The sequence below is a fragment of the Dipteris shenzhenensis genome, chromosome 1 (genome assembly GCF_047967505.1).
Source record: "Dipteris shenzhenensis isolate YYH24624 ecotype China chromosome 1, Dip_SZ_1.0, whole genome shotgun sequence".
Classification (NCBI taxonomy): domain Eukaryota; kingdom Viridiplantae; phylum Streptophyta; class Polypodiopsida; order Gleicheniales; family Dipteridaceae; genus Dipteris; species Dipteris shenzhenensis.
Genome location: NC_141596.1, coordinates 29,031,553 through 29,054,859, shown reverse-complemented (window position 1 = coordinate 29,054,859; position 23,307 = coordinate 29,031,553). Strand labels below are relative to the sequence as shown.

The following is a 23,307-nucleotide window of genomic DNA, read 5'->3' as shown; positions in this document are numbered from 1 at the left end:
AAGCATCATGACCGAGTCCATGCTCAAAAGTAGAGATTCAATATATGCTCGGAGAATCACAGCCTCCAAAGGACTCTATGTCCAAAGCATCACAACTGAGTCCACGCTTAGAAATAGACAAATTCTATGCTCGGAGAAGGAGTCCATATATGCCAAAAGCATCGAAGTCTCTAGAGGAAGAGTCTACTCCCAAAGCATCACAAAGGAGTCCACATCAAGCATCATTGTCGACTTCATTGTGAAGCATGTAGATAAGTTTATTCTAAAGTAGACAAAACTTTATTGCCAAGTGATGCATGTACATGGTACAAGTGCAAATCTTGTGTTTGTTGCTTTTTTTCATTGGCTCATAATGTTATTTTGGTTGATTATATTAAATGTGTCAATAGATAAAGGGCATTTTCTCATGGATACATAAGGGGCATTTATCATGGATACATATTAAATGTGTGATGATGGAAATAAAAGCATATTTCAGTCCAATTTATTATATTCAATCACTTTATTTCATAGATTTCACTTTATTCAAAATCTGTCATCTTACATTATGGTCTTGCACTTGTTACCTCACACCATCTAGTAGAGTGTTCTCCTACCATCATTGACAACTCATCCTCTCTCAATTTATTTAATTTGTTTCCCTTTATTCGAAGTCTAATTGATTATATACAATAAATATCTCGTGATAAGAATCTAATAATTATATCCTTCTTGTATTCGATCACTTTATTTTATAGATTTCAATGTATTCAAAATCTATCATCTCACATGTCTCACATTATGGTCTTGCATCTGTTACTTCACACAATCTAGTAGAGCGTTCCTGTCATCATAGTGACATCTCAGCCTCTTATTTTATTTCAAATCTTCAACTCATTTTATTCGTAATATTTCACTTTAATAACTTTATCTAAATCTTTCATCTCACATTATGAGTCTGCACTCCCTTAAATTCCTCTCTTGTCGTTCATCATCTATCTCGCCTCGAAGTTTTTCTCTGATTACCATTCTCCTATCCTCAGCTTTACTCCTTCTTCCATCTCACCCGCAACCTTACTCTCAAACTCTTCTTCCATCTCACCTTGGAGTCTGCTCTCATTACCATTCACTTATCCTCATCCTTACTCATTCTTCCATCTCGTCGTCTCCTTCTCCAAGGAATTTGGTCATTAGCTTGGAGATGGCTATGGGTTGGCTCCTCGAGGGATTTGCAATCCCTGCAGGAAACACTCGGGCGGGTGGATGTGGTGTGGCCCCCCTTCCTAGGGCATTCACCAAGATACGCATTGCCTCATCAGTTTACACCATTTGAGCGGCTAGCGGAGGTGGTGTTACTGTGGGCTTGATGGGGCACAAGGCTGGCCTTAAGCCTGGCCCAGGTGGTGGTATCCAAGTAGTTGCTAGTACCGGCATAGGAACAAATGTGCCAAGGCCTACATTCATCGGTGCAACCAGTATGGATGTGAAGGGACGTACTCCCAAAGGGGGTGGGTCCTAGGGTTCCTACACATCCTTGTGAGGTATGGTAGGAGGTTGCTTGTTGTTGATCCTCGTTACTGCAAGCCTAAGTAGTTCTGGGAGTCGAAATGTGCATATTGTCAATGGAGCTCTCAACCCTCAAGAGATTAGCGGACCCTCAAGAGAAACTGCATTGCGCAGGGTGAAAGATATGCAAAGTCACAAGTTTAGCAACAATGGATGACTGCTTCTCGGCATGGAGATGAAATCCGCCAGCAGAGGCGTCTATCTAATGAATCCCATCTCCAATTGTATCAAAAATTTCACAGGCATTTGAACGTGATGAGCCTAATTGAGATGAAGAAAGATAGAGGGACAGAGAGAGAGAGAGAGAGACAAAATGAGAGAGAGAGAGAGAGAGACAGAGAAAGAGAGAGACACAAAGAGAGAGGGAAGGGAGAGAGAGAGAGAGAGAGAGAGAGAGAGAGAGAGAGAGAGAGAGAGAGGGAGGGGAGAGAGTGCAATGTTGAGGCAGAGAGACAGAGAGAGAGAGACTAAGGGGAAAGAGGTGTAACGAGAGAGAACTGAGAGGCAGCACGAGAGAGAGATAGCGAGAGAGAGAGAGAGAGAGAGATAGAGTGCGAGAGAGAGAGAGAGATAGATCTATCGCCATTGCTCCCTAGTTTGCTACCCCGCCACATGCTTACATTTGCCACTACCATGTCTTCACAATACAAAAGCACTCCACTCACTCTAGCATATGCTTATCCCTATGCATATGTGTACAAGCAATCACCTATCAAGCCAAAAAAGAAAACTACGAGTCCTAGCACTAGAGCTCATCCACACAAGAAGCACACGACAGCTCCAAAGTTGTTGTAAAGATATAAGTCATGGAAGATCCGCATAAAGTCATGAAGGGCCAAAAGTTAGACTCATTGTTGGCATGCAAGTAGGAAGCTATTGAGGCTATGCTAAACTTTGATGTGAAAGAAGGTACAAGTTGCATGGAGGATAATGCAATTAAATAAGATAGTTACAACTATTCAAGCTTGCTATAAGGGTTGGCATAAAAAACAATGTTATCTGATCAATCATACGTGAAGTAGGCATGAGGATGGATGACACAATGAAGGAAAAGGTGGCATAGGAGCAATGGACCCATTGCCATCAACAATTCTTGGATCATCCAAGAAAATGCCCCCTCTCACAAAGCTACCAAGTGAAAAATAATAGGAGGGCAAGATTCAAAAAATCCTAAAGGCCGATGCGAAGGGTAGTTGAGGAGGTGCTACTAACAAAGAGCAGAATACCAAATAAAACCAAGTTGCTACGATGAAGACCCCAACGGATAAGAAGGGAAAAGAGACAAGAGCCAACAATCAAATCTACCAAGTGGCTAAGGATAGATAGTGGATGACCCAAACTAGAAGGTGACCACCACTTACCTATCACCCATGTCAAGGAGCAACCCCACAAACAACAATCATGCTGCCAAAGAGCTAGCAACAATCCTAGTTGGAGCTCAAGATGAGGTCACAAGAAGGAAATTTGAGGAAGAGGCCAAGAAACAACCGAGCAAGAAGACAAGGACCACAAGGCCAAACTCTAGGCTTTTGGCTCATCCAACAAGAGATATATCTCTATTGCCTAAGGCCTAGAAGATTTTTGACTTAATTTGAGCATGCAATGAACCTCCCACCCCACACTGGCAAGGAAGCACAAATAAATTCTTCCACAAAATGGGGCTAATAATCAGAGCCATGATGATGTGGATCAAAACAATGGTGGGGCATAAGTTGAACCTTAGAATGGACATTTTGGGGTTTCAACTTTTGCTACCTCATAGACTGAAGGATGAGGAGGACAAGGAGAGCTCTCAAGTAGGGGGGAAAACAATTGAAGGACTCATAGATGAAGGGAGTAGCTTGAATCTTTCTATGAACTCAGTGTACCAATCCATCAAAACAAAGATGGGTCATAAGGAGCAAAGAGTGAGTAGCTTGAATGTTCCCATGAAGTCAGGATGAGGAGGACAAGGAGAGCGCTCAAGTAGGGGGGAAAACAATTGAAGGACTCATAGATGAATGGAGTAGCTTGAATCTTTCTATGAACTCAGTGTACCACATGCTTAATCCATCAAAACAAAGATGGGTCCGAAGAAGCAAGGAGTGAGTAGCTTGAATGTTCTCGTGAAGTCCGTGTACCACATGCTTAGTCCATTAAAACAAAGATGGATCATGAGGAGCAAACATGCATCACGTGTCAAGGTCACTAAGGCCATGCATACCAAGTGGCAGGTGAAGAAGTCAAGTGCCATGGCACTAGATGACAAGGGAGCGGTGCTTCATGACAAAGGAAGTTAGAGGCACATGGCCTTCATAGAGGCAACACACATTTCATTAATTTTGGGCTTTTCAGTGTCCAAATTCATTTTTAGGAGCCATGGAGGCTCTGAGATCGGGTTTTCACCCACTTTTGCATTGAAGCTCATTGCATCCTCCGAGCTCGAGGTGTCTGTGTGTCCGAGATCATGCATTAAGTATGAACTTAGAGTTGAGATTTCAGAAGGAATCAACACTAAGGTGTTTGTTGGGCCAAGTAGAATATTATTAGCAACATTGACCTCTGGTTCAAGTTCAAATTTTAACACTCTACCAAACCTCAGGCACATGTCTTGGTCCTACCAGGCTAATACAACCAGTTTTTGTTTGGCCTTAGAGTAGCGAGTTGTTGAGTTAGCCTTAAAGCAATAATCTGTATGTCATTGTGTTATCTAGTCACTGCGTTGCATTGTCCTTAGATTGTCTAGACCACCAGAGAGATTTGTTCCAAGGACAAGACTATGTGATGCTTACTGATTGTGGGGAGCCTTCTTGCTATAGGGAGGCTATGATGCGCGAGGATTAGTGCAAGTGGGAGTATGCTATGCAATCAGATATGAATTCACTCATGAAAATTAAGACTTGGGACTTGGTTTCTTTGCCACATGGAAAGAAAGCTTGCCATGTAAATGGGTCTACAAGATGAAGGTCACAGGTGATGATGTGCCTAAGTATAATGCATGTTTGATTGCTAAAGGATTCAAGCAAGAGAAGGGTGTAGAATTTGATGAAATCTTCTCTCTGGTTGTGAAGATGACCACACTTAAATGCGTACTTAGACTTGTGGCAGCAGAGGATATGGAGCTTATGCAGATGGATGTCAAGACAACTTTCTTGCATGGGGATCTGCATGAGGAAACATACGTGGTACAACTGAAAGGCTTTGAAGAAAAGGGCAAAGCGCATTTGGTTTGCAAGCTAAAAAAAAGTCTCTATGGCCTTAAGCAAGCACCTAGAGAATGGTATCAAATGTTTGATGCTTTCATTCGGTCCCAGGGTTTTAGAAGGAGTGATACTGATCACTAACTCTACACTAAAAGGGCAAAGGATAATACCTTGATACTCTTGCACTTTATGTGGATGATATGCTATTGGCTAGCAAGAACACTTATGAGCCAGATGCATTGAAGGCCAAGTTGCATGAGGCCTTAAACATGAAGGATTTGGGACCTACAGGTCATATACTTGGTATGTGCATCATGCATGACCGGCGTAGGACACTTCTTTGGTGTTCACAGAAGGAGTATGTTACAAAAGTGTTGTAGCATTTCAATATGGAGGGGGGGAAGGCAGTAAGTACTCCATTGCCTTCATATGTGAAACTGAATCAAGCAGATAGTCCCAAATCAGATGAGGGGAGGGCCATGATGGCCAAGGTTCCTTATGCATCAACGGTTGGGAGTCTTATGTATGCTATGATAGCTACCAAGATGGACATTGCATTTGTAGTGGGAGTTGTTAACCGGTATATGGATACTCTACGAAAGAGGCATTGGGAGGCAACTAAGTGCATCATGAGGTAGATGAAGGGTACCAAGGAGATTTGCATCTACTTTGGCATAGGAGAGATACTTGTACTTGGGTACATAGATTCAGACTATGTAGGGCATATGGATAGCAGGAGATCCACTTCTGGTTATGTGTTCACCTTTGTAGGTGGTGCAGTGTCATAGATGTCTCGTGCATAGAAGTGTGTTGCTTTGTCTACCACAGAGGCCGAGTATGTTGCATCTACAGAGGGTTACAAGGAGGCTATATGGCTTGATTGGCTAGTGGGAGATTTGGGAATCCATTCAGGTGTACCGACATTGCATATTGATTCCATGAGTGCTATTCAACTAGCATGGAATGCGGTCTTTCATGCAAAGACCAAACACATTGAGGTCAGACACCATTTCATCAGGAAGATACTTAAGGACAAGTGCATAGAGCTTTTCAAGGTTCATACAGATGATAACCATGCAGATATGCTGACGAAGAGAGTCTACCTAGCCAGCAGTTTGAGTATTGCAATGTATTGATGGGCATTGGATAGTAAGTTCACTGGTTGTTCTCACTTACAAACACATTGGCCTTTAAGTGGGAGGTTGTGGGGATTAAAGGCCACTGTGCCTTAATCTTAGTTATGTACAATACTCAAACACATATATATGTGAATGACATAGAAGACTAGGGTGTTCTGCACCCACCAAAACTATTGGCTCATGTTTTGCTCCTTCTCTCCCTTCCCGTACATTTCTATTGTGCACTCACGAGGAAAGGGGGGGGGGGGGGAGGGAAGGGGAGAGGGGAAGGGAGCGGGAAGTTTGAATTCTATGGAAGGGAAGGGAAGTTTGAATTCTAGGAAAGGAAAGGGAGAGGAGGGAGAGGGAAAATATTGAATTCTAGGGAGGGAGAGGGAAAAGAGAGGGAAATTTGAAAATTTTAGGGTTTAGTGGCTTATATATTGAGCTCCTATAACCCAAAGGAGGCTATTCTCCTTCCCCTCCTTCTTTACTTCCCTCTCCCTCCCTTCACTCTCCCCTTCCTCTCCCCTCTCCCTCCCTTCACTCTCCCCTTCCTCTCCCCTCTCCCCTCCCATCTCCCTCTCTCTTCCCTCTCCCTCCCTTCACTCTCCCCTTCCTCTCCCCTCTCCCCTCCCATCTCCCTCTCTCTTCCCTCTTCTTCATCTCCCCTCTCCTTCTCTCTTTCCTCTTCTCCCTATCCCCTCTCCCTCTCTCTTCTTCTCTCTTCTCCCTATCCCCTCTCCCTCTCTCTCTCTCTCTCTCTCTCTCTCTCTCTCTCTCTCTCTCTCTCTCTCTCTCCCTTCTCCTTCTTCTTCTCCTTCCCTTCCTTTTCCTCTTTTTGCTCCCCCTTCCCTTCCAAAATACAAAATCGCGCGGCCGCGCGACGATATATAGTGGGAGAGGTAGGGGAGTGTGTGGTCACGGTGCAAGTTGCATCCCCCCTCCCCTCTCCTCCCCCCTCTCTCTTTCCCCTTCTCTCGCCTCTCTCATGGCCGTGTCCACGCTCCCCCCCTTTCTCCCTTCTCTCAACCCCCCCCCCCCTTCCCCCCATCCCGTCCCCTCTTCCTTCCTCACCTCCCCCTTACCCCCTCCTCCCTAAACCCCTTCCTCCCCCTCCCCTCCCCTTCCCCCTTCCTCACCCTCCCCTTCCCTTCTCTTCTCCCTTCCTTCACTCCCCCCTCCCCTCCCTTTCTTTTCCCTCTTCCTTCTCCTCTCCCTCCTTTTCCTTCTCCCCTCCCTTTCTTTTCCTCTTCCTTCCCCCCCCCCCCCCCCCCCCCTCTCTCTCTCTCTCTCTCTCTCTCCTTCCTTCCCTTCCCCTTCCCTTCCCTTCCCTTCCCTTTCCCCTTCCTTTCCCCCTCCCTTTCTCTCCCTTTCCCCCTCACTCCCCTCCGTCAATAGCCATAGAGCGTGAATCCCACACCGACACGGATGAACTAAAAGCCCCACAAGCATGTCCGTGCCACATGGACAAGTGCAATGTACCCGTCCTGCCATATGTACCAATGGCGTTCCATCGATATGCCACGCACCCGTCCTATTATATGTACCAATGGACTTCCATCGATGAACTAAAGGCATGTTCGTACCATGCGTGCATGTGCAAAGTCCTGCGATGCCATATCTTCCGGATTTTAGAGTTTTGAAACTCTCAAAAGGTGTTTGTCAAAACTGTTATGACATCTTGAAGATTTTAGAGGATCTTATGGTAAATTAATGTCATGCATGGGTCATACATACATACATACATACACACACACACACACACACACAAATATGTATATATGTATTTAAATTATTTGTATTAATTTAAATTGTTACTAAGTTAAGAAAAAGTTAGGTCTCAGTCTCTATAACATGTTACGTTAAATTTTACAATTTTCATTTTCAGTGTTTCCTAAAACTTACAAAATTTCATCTTTTTTCCATTTTTAGTGCAAAGGATTATGTGAGTAAATAAATTTTTTATGTGGAAAGGATATTGCCATAAAATAAACTCTTGATTTGGAAGGGATCATTTCAAAAAGTAAACTTTCCATTTGGGAAGGATTTTTAGGATAGTCCAAAGCTAGACATTTGAGTCCAAAATTAATGAAATAAGTGTTAATGTTTTAATTAGTGGAAAAGGTAGGAGGGGAGAGGTGGAAAGGAAAGGAGAGGGTAATGAGAACATCCCTCTATTTATGAGGAGATGGCCCCCTCCCCTTTTTAAATATGAAAATGTGAATTTGTAACCCTTATAGTGTACATCTTATACAATATCTTCATGTAGCCTATTGGTCAGAACTTGTGAGTAATTATTAAAGGCTTTGAGTTCAAGTCCCCCCTTTGCATGAGGTATTGTTTTGAAGCTATCTTTTTTACCTTGGGATACTCCACCTTTTCACCTAAGAAATCAATTATTGAAAAAATAAAGGCCTTTTCAATTATCTTCCTCCTTAGATTAAGTTACATGCATGGAGTAATTTTGTTGATATTAAGGGTCTTTAGAATAGGTAGATGGGAAGTATAGATGAGAAAATTAATTAAGGAATTAGGTGAGAGCCATTAGGAGGGTTGAACATCCAAATGAAAAGAGAAAAGGAACATATTTTTGCATATGATTTGATTTTTCCAATTTCGTTACTTGAAATTGAGCTCATCATCTTTGCAATATTATGAAACATCCATGGATCCATGTTATAGACTTATTAAAATGATCATTCCAGTAAAATATGAAAAACTCAATGGGGTTGCCATTTTAAATAGGAGTCCACATACTCTACACATAGAATGCTCCTAGAATCTAAAAGCTGGAAAATGATCAATGCGGTGAGGATGAAAGGGAGTGAGGTCTAAAGCATTCTTGCATTTCCACAATTTTGTCCTTGAATATTTTTTAGTCTTTAACTTGATGAGCCCATTTTCCAAGATACTAATATTGCTTGGTGGGAAAAAAAATGCAAAATGAAAGCGTGCCACAAATGTCTTTCTAGAGAGGAGACAACGTTTAGTGACAATGCTCTCAACAAAGTGGTTCTCCTTTCTTCATTTCCATTCACATCCATGTGGGATCAAAGGACCATAACCAAGGATATCGCATGTTTAAACTATATGATCCCATCTCCCTTCCATTGCCACCCTATAATGAAGTACATAATCCCATGTGCCACATAATCAAAAGAGCATTGAGTGGTGAATAGAAAATAAAGCAATGGAACTTGCACATCCTTGTACTACAAAAGGGCCTTTGGAGGTGATAGGACTTTCCAATGGCTCTTGAGTGTCATAATTTAGTTTGATTCTCCTTTAAAACTATGGAAGATTCGATTGCAATAATGCATGCTTATGCATTGATGTCATCTAACAAATAGACCAATGTCTTTCTCATACAATAAACGAAAAACCTCGATGTGTTGACTTTGAAAAGCATCTGCAAAAAATCAAGTTCCTTCCTCCTAAGGGATATACAAAAGTTGGAAATGTTTATGAATTCATAATAATTGTTTCTTGGAGTGGGCATTGGAGTGTGATCATGAATGAGAAAGAGTAGAAGTTGGCTTGAGTTGAAACTCTACAACGATGAATGTTTTTGAGAAACTTGTACCTAGGAATATGCTCGAAGAATTAATGGTGTTTCGCTTGAGTTGAAACTCTACAATGTTGTACCTAGGCAACATTAACATATCCATAGGAATATGTTGGAATAGGGAGCACTTTGCGATGTAATGTAGAGCATATGAGGTGATGACATCATTTTAAACATCATCACAAGCATCTTTTCTATTCTAAAGTAAAAAAGAAGAGTTTTATCACAACCATCATTGTAGAGTCATGGTGAACAATCATGTGCATCTTTGTGTAAATGATTAGATTCTCCTTAGAGTCAGTTCTTCCAGAGTTCTATCGCAAGTTCAAGTCCCCAAGTGTCTATTTGTCATGGACCTAGAACCAAAAAGTGGATTGAAGGCGGTGCCCCTATAAGAGCCGATCCCCATGCACAAGGGATTTAAGCAATCCCATAAGATTTAGAGCCAGGTCTACACTCGAGGCATGTTGCCATGGAAGAACTAGCTAACCAACCCCCTCCTTTCCAAGATCCAAACCCTCCCGTGGAGATTTGAGGGGGTGGACGTAATTGAAGCACTCTCCTTAGCAACGAGGGAAGTGGAATCCTTCTCTCTAGCACTAATGGCCCGTCGGTGAGAGAGCACCGATTGACCTAGGTTACAGAGGGACCCTTTTAGAGCCCCACGAACCTGCTTCCACCACTCGTTTGAAGATTTAGTTTGATTTCGAGTCACCATACGATGATGTCAGAGCCTGCTCTGTGGATTTTGGAGCCCATCATCCGAAGTTTATCATCCAGTCCATGGGGTGCTCCTCTTTCGCCCAGAAACTCCCACTCCGAGGGTTTCTTTCCATTTTTGAACCATGAATAAATGCATGGCCCCTATGAGCCAGTGCAAAGGTCTTTAGAAGGTGGCACGTTTGAAAGTGGTAGTGGTGACCTTGCAGTTGGTAGTGGATGGAGCCTACGAGCTGACCATGGGGGCTGTTATTTATGGGGTAGTTTCTATGAGGTTACTACAGAGTCCCATGTAGACTTAGGTAGCATGGAGTCTCCAATAATGCTCAAATGTGATTGGTTTGACTTAGCTAGTTGAGTACTTTTGCCCACTACTAGGCCACTCGATGTTAGACTAACCAATCACCTTAGCGAAGCCTCTTGGCTAGCACATTAGTAGAGCCTCTTGGCTCCAGAGGTCTGCGCAGGAGTCGGGACGCAAGAGTTAGGCCCTGGGAGATTTCGGGCTGGTTTTGCGGTGCCTGGGGACCGGCTCTTATCCATTCTTAGTCGCCCCCTAGGGGGGGGGCAGTGATGATGTCATAGTGGGCATCATTATGCACGTCATGGTGGGCTGGAGATGATGCTGCTCACGTTCACTGATACACTCCACTCCCTCAAACAGCTCCTGAAAATCGCAGGAATTCTCCGAGCAGTCGAGAGTGCACCCACTTCATCGTTGTCATCAGCGCAGTCGAGTGCCATCGATGGAGACTCAACTCACAGATCTGAGAAACGGAGGACCAACGGTTTTAGACAAGGATGCCTCCCACACAGCCGGTGGCGGCATGCGCGATGTTTTTGGCGAGGATTCTGCGACGCAAGATCAGTTAGTCACCCCTTGGAGCCGCAACATAGCTTGGTACGTTTATTACGTATTCCTCTGGTTTTGCGTCGCAATAATCACGGCACAATAATAGCTCATGCTACCTCGTGTTTGAGCCTTGCGGACTGATCTGCCTTCGAGTATTTGCAACGAGAGTTCACTCGGCTTACAGTTCCCAGCGCATGTGCTTTTTTGGGAATTTATCAATTTCACTGTAAATTCTGCGATCACCATGCAAAGGTTATAACGATTTCGAGAGTTCGTTGTAAGCTACTTCACTAATAAAAGTTAATACAAGGTGCTAAACAGCGAATTGGACTGGCGCCGTAAGAGCAGATTAATACTATATCTTTCCACGCTTGCGTAAATCTGGCATATTTTGGGCCCTGGTGTGTCAAGTTTTAGAAATCGTACAAACAACTGAAGACGTATATTGCGAAACCCCTAGACGGAGCAGGTTCACGAGAGGTCGATCGTTGAGACAATAGATCGTTTGGTCTTTCTCTCGGCAATGGATTCAAACATTCTTTCTTCTAACCTTGTCATGCTACTTTGCTTCAAGTATTGCGATGGTATTACTAGCGGGTTCGCAGAAATGTTACGAGTCTTTCCTCTCTTTTTTAACCATCTCTTAATTGTGAAAACACAAAATACAAAAAGAGAAATTTAACTGCGTAGACCGTACATTAAACGCGCTGGTCTATCTCGGCTTCCTGTAGCGATGACTCCCCTGGGACGTGGAGGCACTCTCTGGTAATGCAGAGCGGTTGACTACTGTCGGCGATTCATCTGCAGAGGGTTTATCATGATCTTCTTGTCACCTTCAAGGATCATGCTGTGGTATGGAAGCTATCTACCGCCTCTCGAATGCCTTAGAGCCCATAGGCGGTTCTCATCTTTCAGCCCGTGATAAGCCATGCAGTCTAGCGCACTAGGGTGCTGGCGTCCCACTATCATTACAAGGTCGATAGCAAATGCAACTTGACGCGTTGGCATTATCCCCTTATTGTAGCCTCCTCCGAAGAACTTCTCCATAGCTCTCTCATGTTTGGCTCTCTCCCTCTTCATTCTCTATTCTAACACTTGGAGGGTATGCTGTTGTATTTTGGTCTCTCTTATTCATGGATCAGAGGTGTGCCCTTTTCATTCCCTATTCTAACTCTTGAGGGTATGCTGTTGCGTTTTGGTCTCTCTTATTCATGAATCAAAGGCGTCCCTCTCTGTAGAAATCAGCCCACATTCACATTCTTATCAGAGGTGCTAGAGGAGAGAGGTTTCATGACGAGATCATTCTGTCAAGGATGCCCTCTTGCCCCCTTTTTATATTTGTTTGTGGTAGAGGTTATGAGTCTCTTCCTTAGATCTCAAACAGACATCCTTGGCTTGAGACTACTCCTCAAGCAAGATGAGGAACCTCTAGATAGTGAACGTGCAAATGATGCAAACAGTTTACCTGGACGCCTCTCCTCGAACCCCTACAGCTTTTAAGACAGCTTTGGATTTTTATTGTCTTGTACCAAGGGCACATATTAATTGGCATAAATCCAATGCCTTTTGGATCAATGATGAGGACTCTCTTGATTGAGGTTTAGTTCTTGCTTCATCTGGATCTAGAGAGGTTATGTTTGGGTCATCAGGTTGGCATAGGAATTTATTCCTCACAACAGTTTGCTCTGATGATCGAGAGTATCAGGGCGAAACTCCTTTTTTTGGAGTTGAGCTGGTTTGGATCTCACCTCCAGAGTGGTCATTGTTCAACCGGTATTGCCGGCCACTTCTGTTTTGTTTGCTTATGTTGGTGCCACCCTAGGGACTGCATTTCACAGCTTAAGAGACTTTTCAAAACTTCATTTGGAGTGGACTTGATAGAATATGAGAGCCAAAGTGGCTTGGGAGACCTTGATTCTTCCGACCTAGGAGAGAGGGCTAAATATTATTGATCTTTGCTTTGCAAGATTAAGGTCAAGGGACTTATGCTGGGTCAAGAGCTTTGGAAAGATCTCTTGCATTGGGTCTTCGCCTCCCTCTTCAGGCAGTAATTGGATGGACAGCACTAGGTGGATCTTTTCTTTTGCAAACATCGAGATGCCACCTCCACCCCTTATGCCTGCTATTGTTAGAGCTTGGCATAGCTTCAAGAACTCATTAGAGAGGTTTCCTGCTTCACCGAACATCCTAGAATCTATAAATTAGGTCATTCTCATTGCCATGGAGATCTGCTGTTGACAGCTTTTTTGCAAAGAGTAATATGGAGATGCCTGACTGGAGGCTCCTAGGTGCTCCACATACTACACCAAGGTTCCACCTATTAAATAGGCAAACAAGTCTCCACAATCTTATCCAATATATGAACCTCCAATCACCTTGTATTTAATAGCTTAACACCGTTCCTCAACATGAAGTATTGCACTACATCAGGTGATACAAAAATAGAAGAAGCCTTTATCAATAGGCTTATTACAAGATTGATTTACGAAGAGACACAGTACTAATTGAAACAACGCACTACTTAACTAGAGTAGTGTATCGTTCAAAGATGAAGACTTTGAACTTGCTTGTGTATGGCATGCTTCAGATAGAAATGCCACTTCCTCTGTATGCTTTGCACCTTGGCCATCCTCACATAATGACCAACACAAAGCTGCCACCCTTGCTCAAGTGATTTGAACATAGATCTCATTGGGCTTCCATGAACATGCTTGCTGCTTCTCTTTATCCTGTACCTCCTTTGAATCATGGGAATAGCAACATCTCCTTTGGCAATGAGGCATAATAACCTCCTCCATGGGCTATGAGGGCGTTCCTCTGAATGATGGCTATGATATACAGATGAATGAGAAAAGGAGGGCCTTAGCACTTGCCTTATATGAAGGTCAAGGCCATTGTCTACTCCATTACAATGTAGACAACCTATATTACATGCTGTTCCAAGATACCCAAAAAAAAAAGTGGATAAAAGCTTGAATAGAATCACAATGTGGCTTTTCTCTCCTCTCATTGAACTTCTTGATTGTAGAAGTCTCCTCAACCTCATTGAATGGCATCCCTCGCCATTAAACTTCTCTATTGTAGAGATCTCCTTGGCCATTGCAAACAACCGCTAGACAATGATTTGTTGTGCATAATAATGTAGAACTTGGATAGACCAATAGAAAATATGAAGTTTCTGATTGAAAACTCATCAAAATGATAAAACAATATCCGAATATTATCTGAGGAGTAAACGAATCAGAGTATTGTTTATGTAAGTAGTGAATAATTTCTGCTACAGCAAACGTAAAGCCACTAGAAATATGACGTGGAAGTTTTGAGTAATGTGCATAACCAGGAGATAAGGCTGGAAATATGCAACTATGGCAGCTGACAACACACGGGCCAGAAATCGTGGCCTAGAGTCTTCCTGAGAAAAAACGAAGCAGCCTGAACAAAAGAGGAAATAACGACTTGTATAACTGCAGCTTGCAGCAAATACTGCCCAAGAGCAATAATGACACCTTATACAAGATAATAGAGAAACAGCTGAGGTAGATCTGAGGTGTGCTTCTTGTAATAACGAATCTACAATATGGAGAAAAGCTCCCAACTGCTATGTCGAATAGTGCAGTTAATAACGACTTTCACACTCCAGCCATATAACGATGGAGCGAGGTAGAGCTACATCAGAGCAGCTCCACCTGACAGTGAGAAATATATCAGTAAAGGCTTGCACGTTTCCATCTTTTTTTCTCTCTCTCTCTCTGGATAGATGCTCAACATGACGGAGAACCCCCACAACACAGCAGCGACCTAGCACATAATTCACTTCAGAAGACATCTGCTGGTATATAGGCAGGAGCGGATGCTACCAGTCCATATCAGGGTAGAAATGGCCAAGCATCCTCTCAAAACAGTTTCACTGGTGTTGGAAGGCTGATGCAAACAGCAGAAAGGCATATGAAGCCTCAAAAGCTTCACTAAAGAAGGAAAAACGACTTGAACCAGTGAGGAAAGGAAGGTCCACTTCCAAAGCAGCAAACGTAGCCTGAGCAGCAGCATTATGACAGCAGTCCCTATGCAGCAGCACACCCAGCCTTGAAGGATAGGGTGGCTTGGAAGGAACCTAGAGCTCCGATACCATGTTATAATAGAGAATGAAGAGGGAGAGAGCCAAGCATGAGAGAAACCATGGAAATGGGATAAGGAGAAGAGGAGACCACAAAAAGAGGATAAAGCCAACACGTCAAGTTGCAGTAGCTATCAGCCTTGTGATGATAAGGCTCCCAGTTGCTCCAACAATACACCAAGGTTCCACCTACTAAATAGACAACCGAGTCTCCACAATCCTATCCAATCTCTATCCCTCCAACATTTGAACCTCCAATCACCTTGAAGATAATATTGCAACATGAAGAATCCCCAGCCTACTCTGTTGCAAGCTATCTCAAAATCCAAGGGTAGAATAGAAAGGCCTTGGTCACTCAAACTGACCCATTTTAAGGCCTCCCAAAATGAGAAGATATTATCAAAGGCGTTGCTCCCATGCACAGACTGAGCTATTTTTTGTGTCATGTGTCAAGTCAGGAAGTAGAGGTTGTAAACAAAGGCTTATTGCCTTCGCTAAAGTTTTGTATCAATGCCCAAAATTGTGATTGGTCTCCACTGATTTTATCAAGTTCCCACAACCCCACTTAGGGATAATATGAATGAGATCCTCAGTAAGCAAAGCATGCGAAGCACCAGAGTCCCAAATGCTCTGCTTTGCCAGGTGATATGATCACCAAATGTCCTTCCAAAGGCAATGAAGAAAGAAAGATTCAAACAATAGGGGGTGGCTATTCTAAGGGAGTGGCTATCATCAATGGGGCTTGTATTCTAGAACCTGAAAAGGATCTAATAAAGTGGACAAAGCTAGGTTAGAAACTAGAGAAGGGTAGCCCAAGGAGGCCAAGGCAGGGATCAAGATCAAAGGTGAGTCCAAGAGAGGCAAAGAAAGGGGTTGCACTGGAGGACCTTGAGACTGGGGAGGAATCTTAGAGAGAAGGGGGGGCGGGGGGGAGAAGGGAGAGGACTGGAAGGGGATTGGGTGATGAGTGACAACAAGCGGCTGAGGGGCAGCCGGGGCAGTGGGTTTAGGATGACAAGGTGAGAAGGAGGGATGGTTTGAGGCCTCAGTGGGGAGCAGGTGGGTACAGGGGAGGGGGCAGCAGGGGAGGGGGAGGAGGAGTGGGAGGGACGGAAAGAATTGAGACCTATGGAGCTGGCCTTGCAACCGGTTGGACTTGTATCAGAGGATCTGAGTGTGGGATCTTGCTACAAGCCCTCTGAAGGAAGGTCAATGAACGTCTCCTTGTCTAGAGAGGTTGGCTGCTCATGAGTGACTTCACTTGTCTGCTCACCTTGGGGAGGGGGGTGCTTATTTGAGGCCTCACCCTTGCCTATTGTCTATACTGAGCCTGTTGTTGGCATTCTTTGTCACGTTCTTCCCTCTTTTCCTACCATCCACTCTAGTTTGAACTCCACTTTGATAGGTCATCTAGGGGATGAGCTCGAGTGGGAGTGGACAGATCTCATCCTCCTCCCATCCTACTGATAGGAATCCTCTTCACTTCCATTGCTTCAACAGCTACTGCTTCCACGACCGCTGCTTGTATGACTATTTCAAATTTTGGAGAAGCAGGGAAGCTTGATGGGACAAAGTATCCCATCTGGAAGGTGAAGTCCGTAGCCATTTTATGGCTAGGAAGGTGTGGAAGATCGCAATGGGGGTAGATCCAAAGCCCATGGACATCAAGGATGATTCAAGAAAGATCACAATGGCTGTAGATCCAAAAGATCTTGAAGCATGGGAGGACAAAGACACCTAATCCCTTGCACTGAGCATAGGAACGAAGGTGGATTCTGTCATTCCACATATTCAAATCGTTGAAACTTCTTGTGGGTTGTGGACAGCTTTGAAGGATTTGTACGAGACGGACAACACGTCCAGGATCCCTTCAAATCTAATTGCTCAACATGAACTTGTAGGAACGAATGTGGTGAGAGATCAGCTGGGAACTTGGGATTCTTCCGAGGAGTTATTTGCAGGGCACGAAGTCTTTTGGCTTGTTATTTCCCAGGGGGGGTGACTTGCAGATGCATGCCTACAGTGATTCAGATTGGGCTGGTGATTATGACACTAGGCAGTCCACTAGTGGCAATTGTTTCTTTTTGGGTAAATCTTGCATTTCCTGGCTGAGCAAGAAACAATCTACAGTGGCTACCTCATCATGTGAAGCTGAGTACAGGGCAGCTTTCACAGCAATGGTTGAATGATATTTTCACCAAAGCAGTACCACGTGAAAAGTTTGAGGCATTTCGCAGTGCCCTGAACTTATATCCGTTTGGTGATTGATCAGCCTTGTACATGACATTGGCACTGCAGGGGGGTGTGAGAATTATAGATATAATTCAGCAGTGACCAATGTAATTTAATAATCTTGTTAAGGGCACTTTTCCCTCTTTAAGAGGTTTTTCCCCCTAACCACAGTTAGTTCACTAACTATGGTTAGTGACTACTAAGGTTTTGTCACTAGGACAAAACCTTATCTCTCCTAGTGACAAAACCTTATCTCTCACTCTTTCAGTTGTACTCTTACACTCTTCTATTGCAACCAAGCTATCAAGCTTTCAGCTCTCAAGCTCACTCTCTCTCTCTCTCTCTCTCTCTCTCTCTCTAAGATTTTCATCAATCTGGCTGAAAACCGACCTGGTTGGCTGTCCCCACCAGCCCAACCAGGGCCCTATATAAGGGACTTCACTAGGCCCTTTTCAGCCTTTGTTCCATGCAGGGACCCAGCCCTATTGACCAGCCTAACCAAAGCCTGGTTGGCTGGCTCAACCAGCCCCAACCAGCTCTACTGTTGGCCGACCTGTTTGCTGATCTGTCCCACCATATTCCTACGCCATCTTTAGGGTATGCTGCAGGCCATGTGCCTGCCCACACACCTTGCCAGATAGCTTGCCATGTAGGCACCTGTACACCGGGATACCGCGCCATCTCGTGCTGCTCCAGATATGTCTCTTCCAGGCCAGATCTATGCCATGTATGCATCGCCATCTGCCATGGTCTCGACACCATGTGTTGCAGCCACTTTGATGTGTCCAGGTACTTTCCTTTTTCTCTCTTGGGCACATCCTGCCCTAGGTCTCCCTCGCCCACGCTCTCCTCATTTGGGGGCTTATAGATGGGGAGGTGACCTTTCCAACACCCCCTCTCACCGACACATCTCGGCCCAATGCCAACACGTCGATGATGATGCTCCAGTAACTCCAAGGTTGTAGTCCTCTGGAACCTTTCGGCATCGAAATCTTTTTGTGGCAGTGGCTCCTGCTCCACCAAGTCCGGTTCCGCTTCCGCACACCATCTTGGTACACAGGTCCATCTTTGGTAGCACCTCCTAGTACCACGTCCTTAAGTCACGTTCCCGCCTCTGAACTCGAGCAATCCAGCCGTCACGATCTTCTAGTCGTCCCCCTCATAATGAGTGAACAACCTGGAGTCTTCCAAGCACCATGCTCTGAGGGTCTGTTTCAACCCGTCCTTCCAATGGCAAGGTCTGCAACCAATGAATATTTCCAAATAACATGGACCATGAACTCTCGCTGAGTTCTCAAGCAGGTACTCTTCTGGCTTCAGTACTCTTTGTCCATCACCTTCTAGCAATCTGCGTCCAAGATTTGAAGAAGCACCAATACTTCCCCTTCTGCCTTCGAAGAAGGCCAATCTCTTATCCCCTGAGACAAATGAAGAGCAGAGTCTCTCCACAGCATGCTATAAAGGCTTAAATGCAGAATATCAAATACATACCAGTCTGTTGTACTGCCTGCTTGTGTAATCCTGTACTGTCCCCTTCTGAACTCCAGCATCCATCTGACCATGAGACCCCAGGGCCTGCCATGGAATTCACCCTCGTGTCAGTGTCAACAGCCACACACCTGGAAGGTACCAAGCGCTCCATGCTGTCCTTCACCTTCACAAAGGCATCTGACTCCTCGTCGACCCACATCTCTATGTCAGACATCCTCACTGTGATTTCTGGATCAACATATCTAACCTCGGTAACACTCGGTGATGTCACCAGGAACAACTCCTCGATTACCACATTTGCTTTGGCCTTTCCCTCTGAATCTGAGTCAGACTCCTTTTTGTTTTTCAGATTCGCCTTTTTCTTTCTGCATTCCTTTGCAAAATGTCCTGGCGTATCACAGTAGAAACACTTCTTCTTATGCTTCCTCTTCGAAGTCCCCTCGTCGTCAGAGTCGTCTTTCTTGGACTTGCCACTGTTAGGCTTTCCCTTTCCTTTGCGAGCGGAATCCTTCGCCTTTTCGTCTTTGTCCTCGTTGTAGAGCTTCTCCCGAGCTTCCTCCTGTAGCAGTAATGGACACAACTCCTCGAATGTCAGAGGTTTGGTCCTCTGTCCTGCTGTCACAGTTGTAACAAAGCTCTTGAAACTCCGAGGCAATCTTCTCAGTACCATCAAGGCCAAATGGCATGAGTCTGTCTTCAGACCAATTGCTGCCAGCTGATCCCTCACCACCTTGACCTTCGTCAAATGGCTATGTACCGTATCTCCTTCTTCCATATCAAGATTGTAGAGTTGATGCTGAAGAAGCACAATCCGAGAGGTGTTGTCCGTCTCGTACAGATCCTTCAGGGTGGCCCACGCCTCTACTGACGTCTCGGCCAGCTGGATATGTGGGAGAACGGAGTCCGCCGTAGTCCCTATGATTATTGCCAAGGCATGGGCATCTCTGTCTTCCCAAGCTTCAAGCTCCTCTCTGTCTATTGCCATGAGTATCTCCCCTTTCCTGTCCACCATGTCCTCCGGCTTCAACTCCACTCCCGTGGTCAGCTTCCACAACTTCCGAGCCACTAATTGACTCCGGATCTTCACTTTCCATGTCCTCCGGCTTCAACTCCACTCCCGTGGTCAGCTTCCACAACTTCCGAGCCACTAATTGACTCCGGATCTTCAGGGTGGCCCATGCCTCTACTGACGTCTCGGCCAGCTGGATATGTGGGAGAACGGAGTCCGCCGTAAGCTTCAAGCTCATCTCTGTCTATTGCCATGAGTATCTCCCCTTTCCTGTCCACCATGTCCTCCGGCTTCAACTCCACTCCCGTGGTCAGCTTCCACAACTTCGGAGCCACTAATTGACTCCGGATCTTCACTTTCCAGATTGGGTAATTAGTCCCCCGTCCAGGTTCCTAGACTCTCCAAAGTTAGGGATAGTGAAAGAGAGAAAATTGGGGGAGGAGGAAGGGAAAGCAGGGGCTGAAGAGGCTGTAGAGGTCGACATCTCTGCTGTTTATACCACATAGCAAAGTCAACCAAACTCAATTTCAATAAACCAAAACTTTGAACGCACCTGACTGAACCTGAGTCACCCTCCTTCTCGCAAGGGCACAATCCTCCAATCGTGGAAGTTGATTCCCTAGAGCTTCTGAATCAGGGTCGTCCTTCAGCAAGGTCCTTGCCTTCAGGCTCCCACACCTGTGAGCCTCCTACTTGGGCTCTGATACCATGTTAGAAAATACCCAACAGAGGGTACACGCAGCGGAAGAGTTATAGTAATACCCAAGAGCTCACACAGTGTGCGGTGTGGGGTGTGGAATCACAAACTTCTTTACTTATGTGCATTCAATAGATGTGCAAACTCATCAATAGACAATGAACCGGCCAGATAGAGAAACCACCAAAATATATATTTCCGTCCAAAACTATGGACACAATACAAGAGAGAGAGATCCAGAGTCCCACCAATGGTGTGGTCCTCTGATCTTACCACAAGGTCCTTCTCCTATCAGCTGGCTATCTCTAGACTCGAGCCCGCGTGCTCCACCTGGAGCTTCTGTAGACTTGTCATCCTTTGACCTCAGCTCCTTGCTGCCCTAGAAGACAGCCAAGGTCTCAGCCTCACACTGAGCTAAGTCTGCAGCAACACTGGTACTCCTTCAGCTTCTGGATGTAGGCCCCAAGGGTTGTGCTCTGCTGCTCCTTTCTGCTCTGCTGAAAGCTGCACTGCTGGATAAGAAATGAGGCCTGAGCCTCTCCTTTTATAGGCCCTGAGGCCTGGCAAAAATACCGACTGGTCAGCCCTATTTTGGCGGACTCAGTCTGGCTGAAAACCGACCTGGTTGGCTGTCCCTACCAGCCCAACCAGGGCCCTATATAAGGGACTTCACTGGGCCCTTTTCAGCCTTTGTTCCATGCAGGGACCCAGCCCTCTTGACCAGCCTAACCAAAGCCTGGTTGGCTGGCTCAACCAGCCCCAACCAGCTCTACTGTTGGCCGACCTGTTTGCTGATCTGTCCCGCCATATTCCTGTGCCATCTTTAGGGTATTCTGCAGGCCATGTGCCTACCCACACACCTTGCCAGATAGCTTGCCATGTAGGCACCTGTACACTGGGATACCCCGCCATCTCGTGCTGCTCCAGATATGTCTCTTCCAGGCTAGATCTATGCCATGTATGCATCGCCATCTGTCATGGTCTCGACGCCATGTGTTGCAGCCACTTTGATGTGTCCAGGTACTTTCCTTTTTCTCTCTTGGGCACATCCTGCCCTAGGTCTCCCTCCCCCACGCTCTCCTCATTTGGGAGCTTACAGATGGGGAGGTGACCTTTTCAACACGAGGATGCTACGCTCCTAGACAAAACTTGTCTGCATTTTGTGGATGATGTCGACTAGATGGGGTTGTAGCTGCAAACTCAAGACCTTAACTAAGATCTTGTATGCGATGTCTAGCAGAGTGATCGGTCTCCACTGTTGAATGTCCGACTGGTCCCCTCCCTTCGGGATCAAACAAATCCAGCCTCTGCTCAGGGAGACCTCTGCTCAGGGACGGTGGCAGTGCTCCTGAGTCAAAGATCTCCTGAAAGGCTAGCCGAAGTGGGGTGTGCACAAAAGGCCAGAAGCTCCTGAAGAAGACCGGGGACCTCCCCTAGGCACTTCTGAGTCCGAAGTGCCTTGAGAGCTTCCCGAAGCTCGTCATCTGTGAAGGGAGAATCCAACTGGCTGCTCACGCCCTGAGAGACCACAGCTGGGACATGCTCCCATATCGCCTCGTGGGCCTCTTGCAGCTAGGTGGACTCCTCCTCAGCCTGAAAAAGGTGTCGATAGAAATATGAAGCCAACTCCATAATCTCACGAGGGTCGAAACCACCCTGCCACTAGCGTCTCTCAGTTTCTGCATGAAAGAATTGGTGGCTCATCCTATCCCCCTGCTGTACCCAACGAGCACGAGCGGAATGGTAAGAATACTCAACCCTCCTCAACTCGATGTCCTGAAGCTCCAGCCGTGCACTCATATCTGTCAGCAAGCCACTGAGACTCCATGTCTTGCTCCCTGAGATGCTCAATGGAGGCTAAGTCACACCTCAAAGCTCTCTCTCTCTCTCTTGAAGGGAAAAACAACAACGGAGAGCCTAGGTGCGGAGCTCCTCACTGCTCCTTTGAATCGCTTAGAAGATGCCCAGCCACCCTCCGGAGTGTCCTCTGGCTGCTATTAAATCTCCGATATGACCTACTGCACCTCCTCCTCCTGCATCAACGCATCTGGGATGCGAACCCCCCCCTTTGTGTGGGAGCCCTCAACGGGGCTGCTACAAATGAAGCACAATCAGCGAGTGGTCTGAGAGGGTAGTCCCTGCAAGAATGCCCATGGAACCACTCTATGCATGGCCCAATCTCCATAGGAGAACTCAGCCTCCCTCCAGGGGTCCCTGCCACAGACGGAAAAGATAAACTGCTCCCAGGCACTCTTCTCTGCCGCGGGCATCTCAGAGAAAGAATCATCCCCTTGTTTGTCTTCTCCGAACTCAAGATTGTTGAAGTCCCCTCCAACAATCCATGACATCCAGGGGAAAAATCGGTCAAGCGCCTCCAAAAGGCCGGACACTACTGTCTACAAGCTGGGGCATACACGTTCAGGATCCGAATCCTGGAATCTCCCATTCGTAATCCCATCTAGACTGCTCTACTTGTAATGAGCTCCCCGTGGTCATACACCTCTGATGCCACTACTTGGCGAGTTTGAAATGCAAACCCCTCCACTCCTTCCCACTGCGGGAGACCAAATCTCCGGGCCTCTCCCAGGAAGGAGGTGGCCTTTATGTCTGATGTTCGAGGCAGAAAACATATGCCCTTGTACCAAAAGGAAATCCACCGCCCTGCCAACCACTGCTCTCTGTAACTCTTGGCAAAGTAAGAACTGTTGGGGTTGCTGACGTGCCCGATCGTGGAGTCCGTGCACTTTCCACCTCACCATGGTCCAACTCATGGCGAGG

The 23,307-nt window shown here is 45.7% G+C and overlaps 1 protein-coding gene across 1 annotated transcript in view; it reads left to right on the top strand.

The window, feature by feature from the left end:
• The first annotated feature begins 10,839 nt into the window (after window positions 1-10,839).
• The window catches only part of LOC147905661 (NADP-dependent malic enzyme-like), a 157,216-nt gene continuing 144,748 nt past the window's right edge, over window positions 10,840-23,307 (top strand). The window contains exon 1 of the mRNA XM_087373929.1: window positions 10,840-11,034. Coding sequence (XP_087230055.1) covers window positions 10,880-11,034 — 155 coding nt within the window. The 5' untranslated portion in view covers window positions 10,840-10,879. The remainder of the gene's footprint in view (window positions 11,035-23,307) is intronic.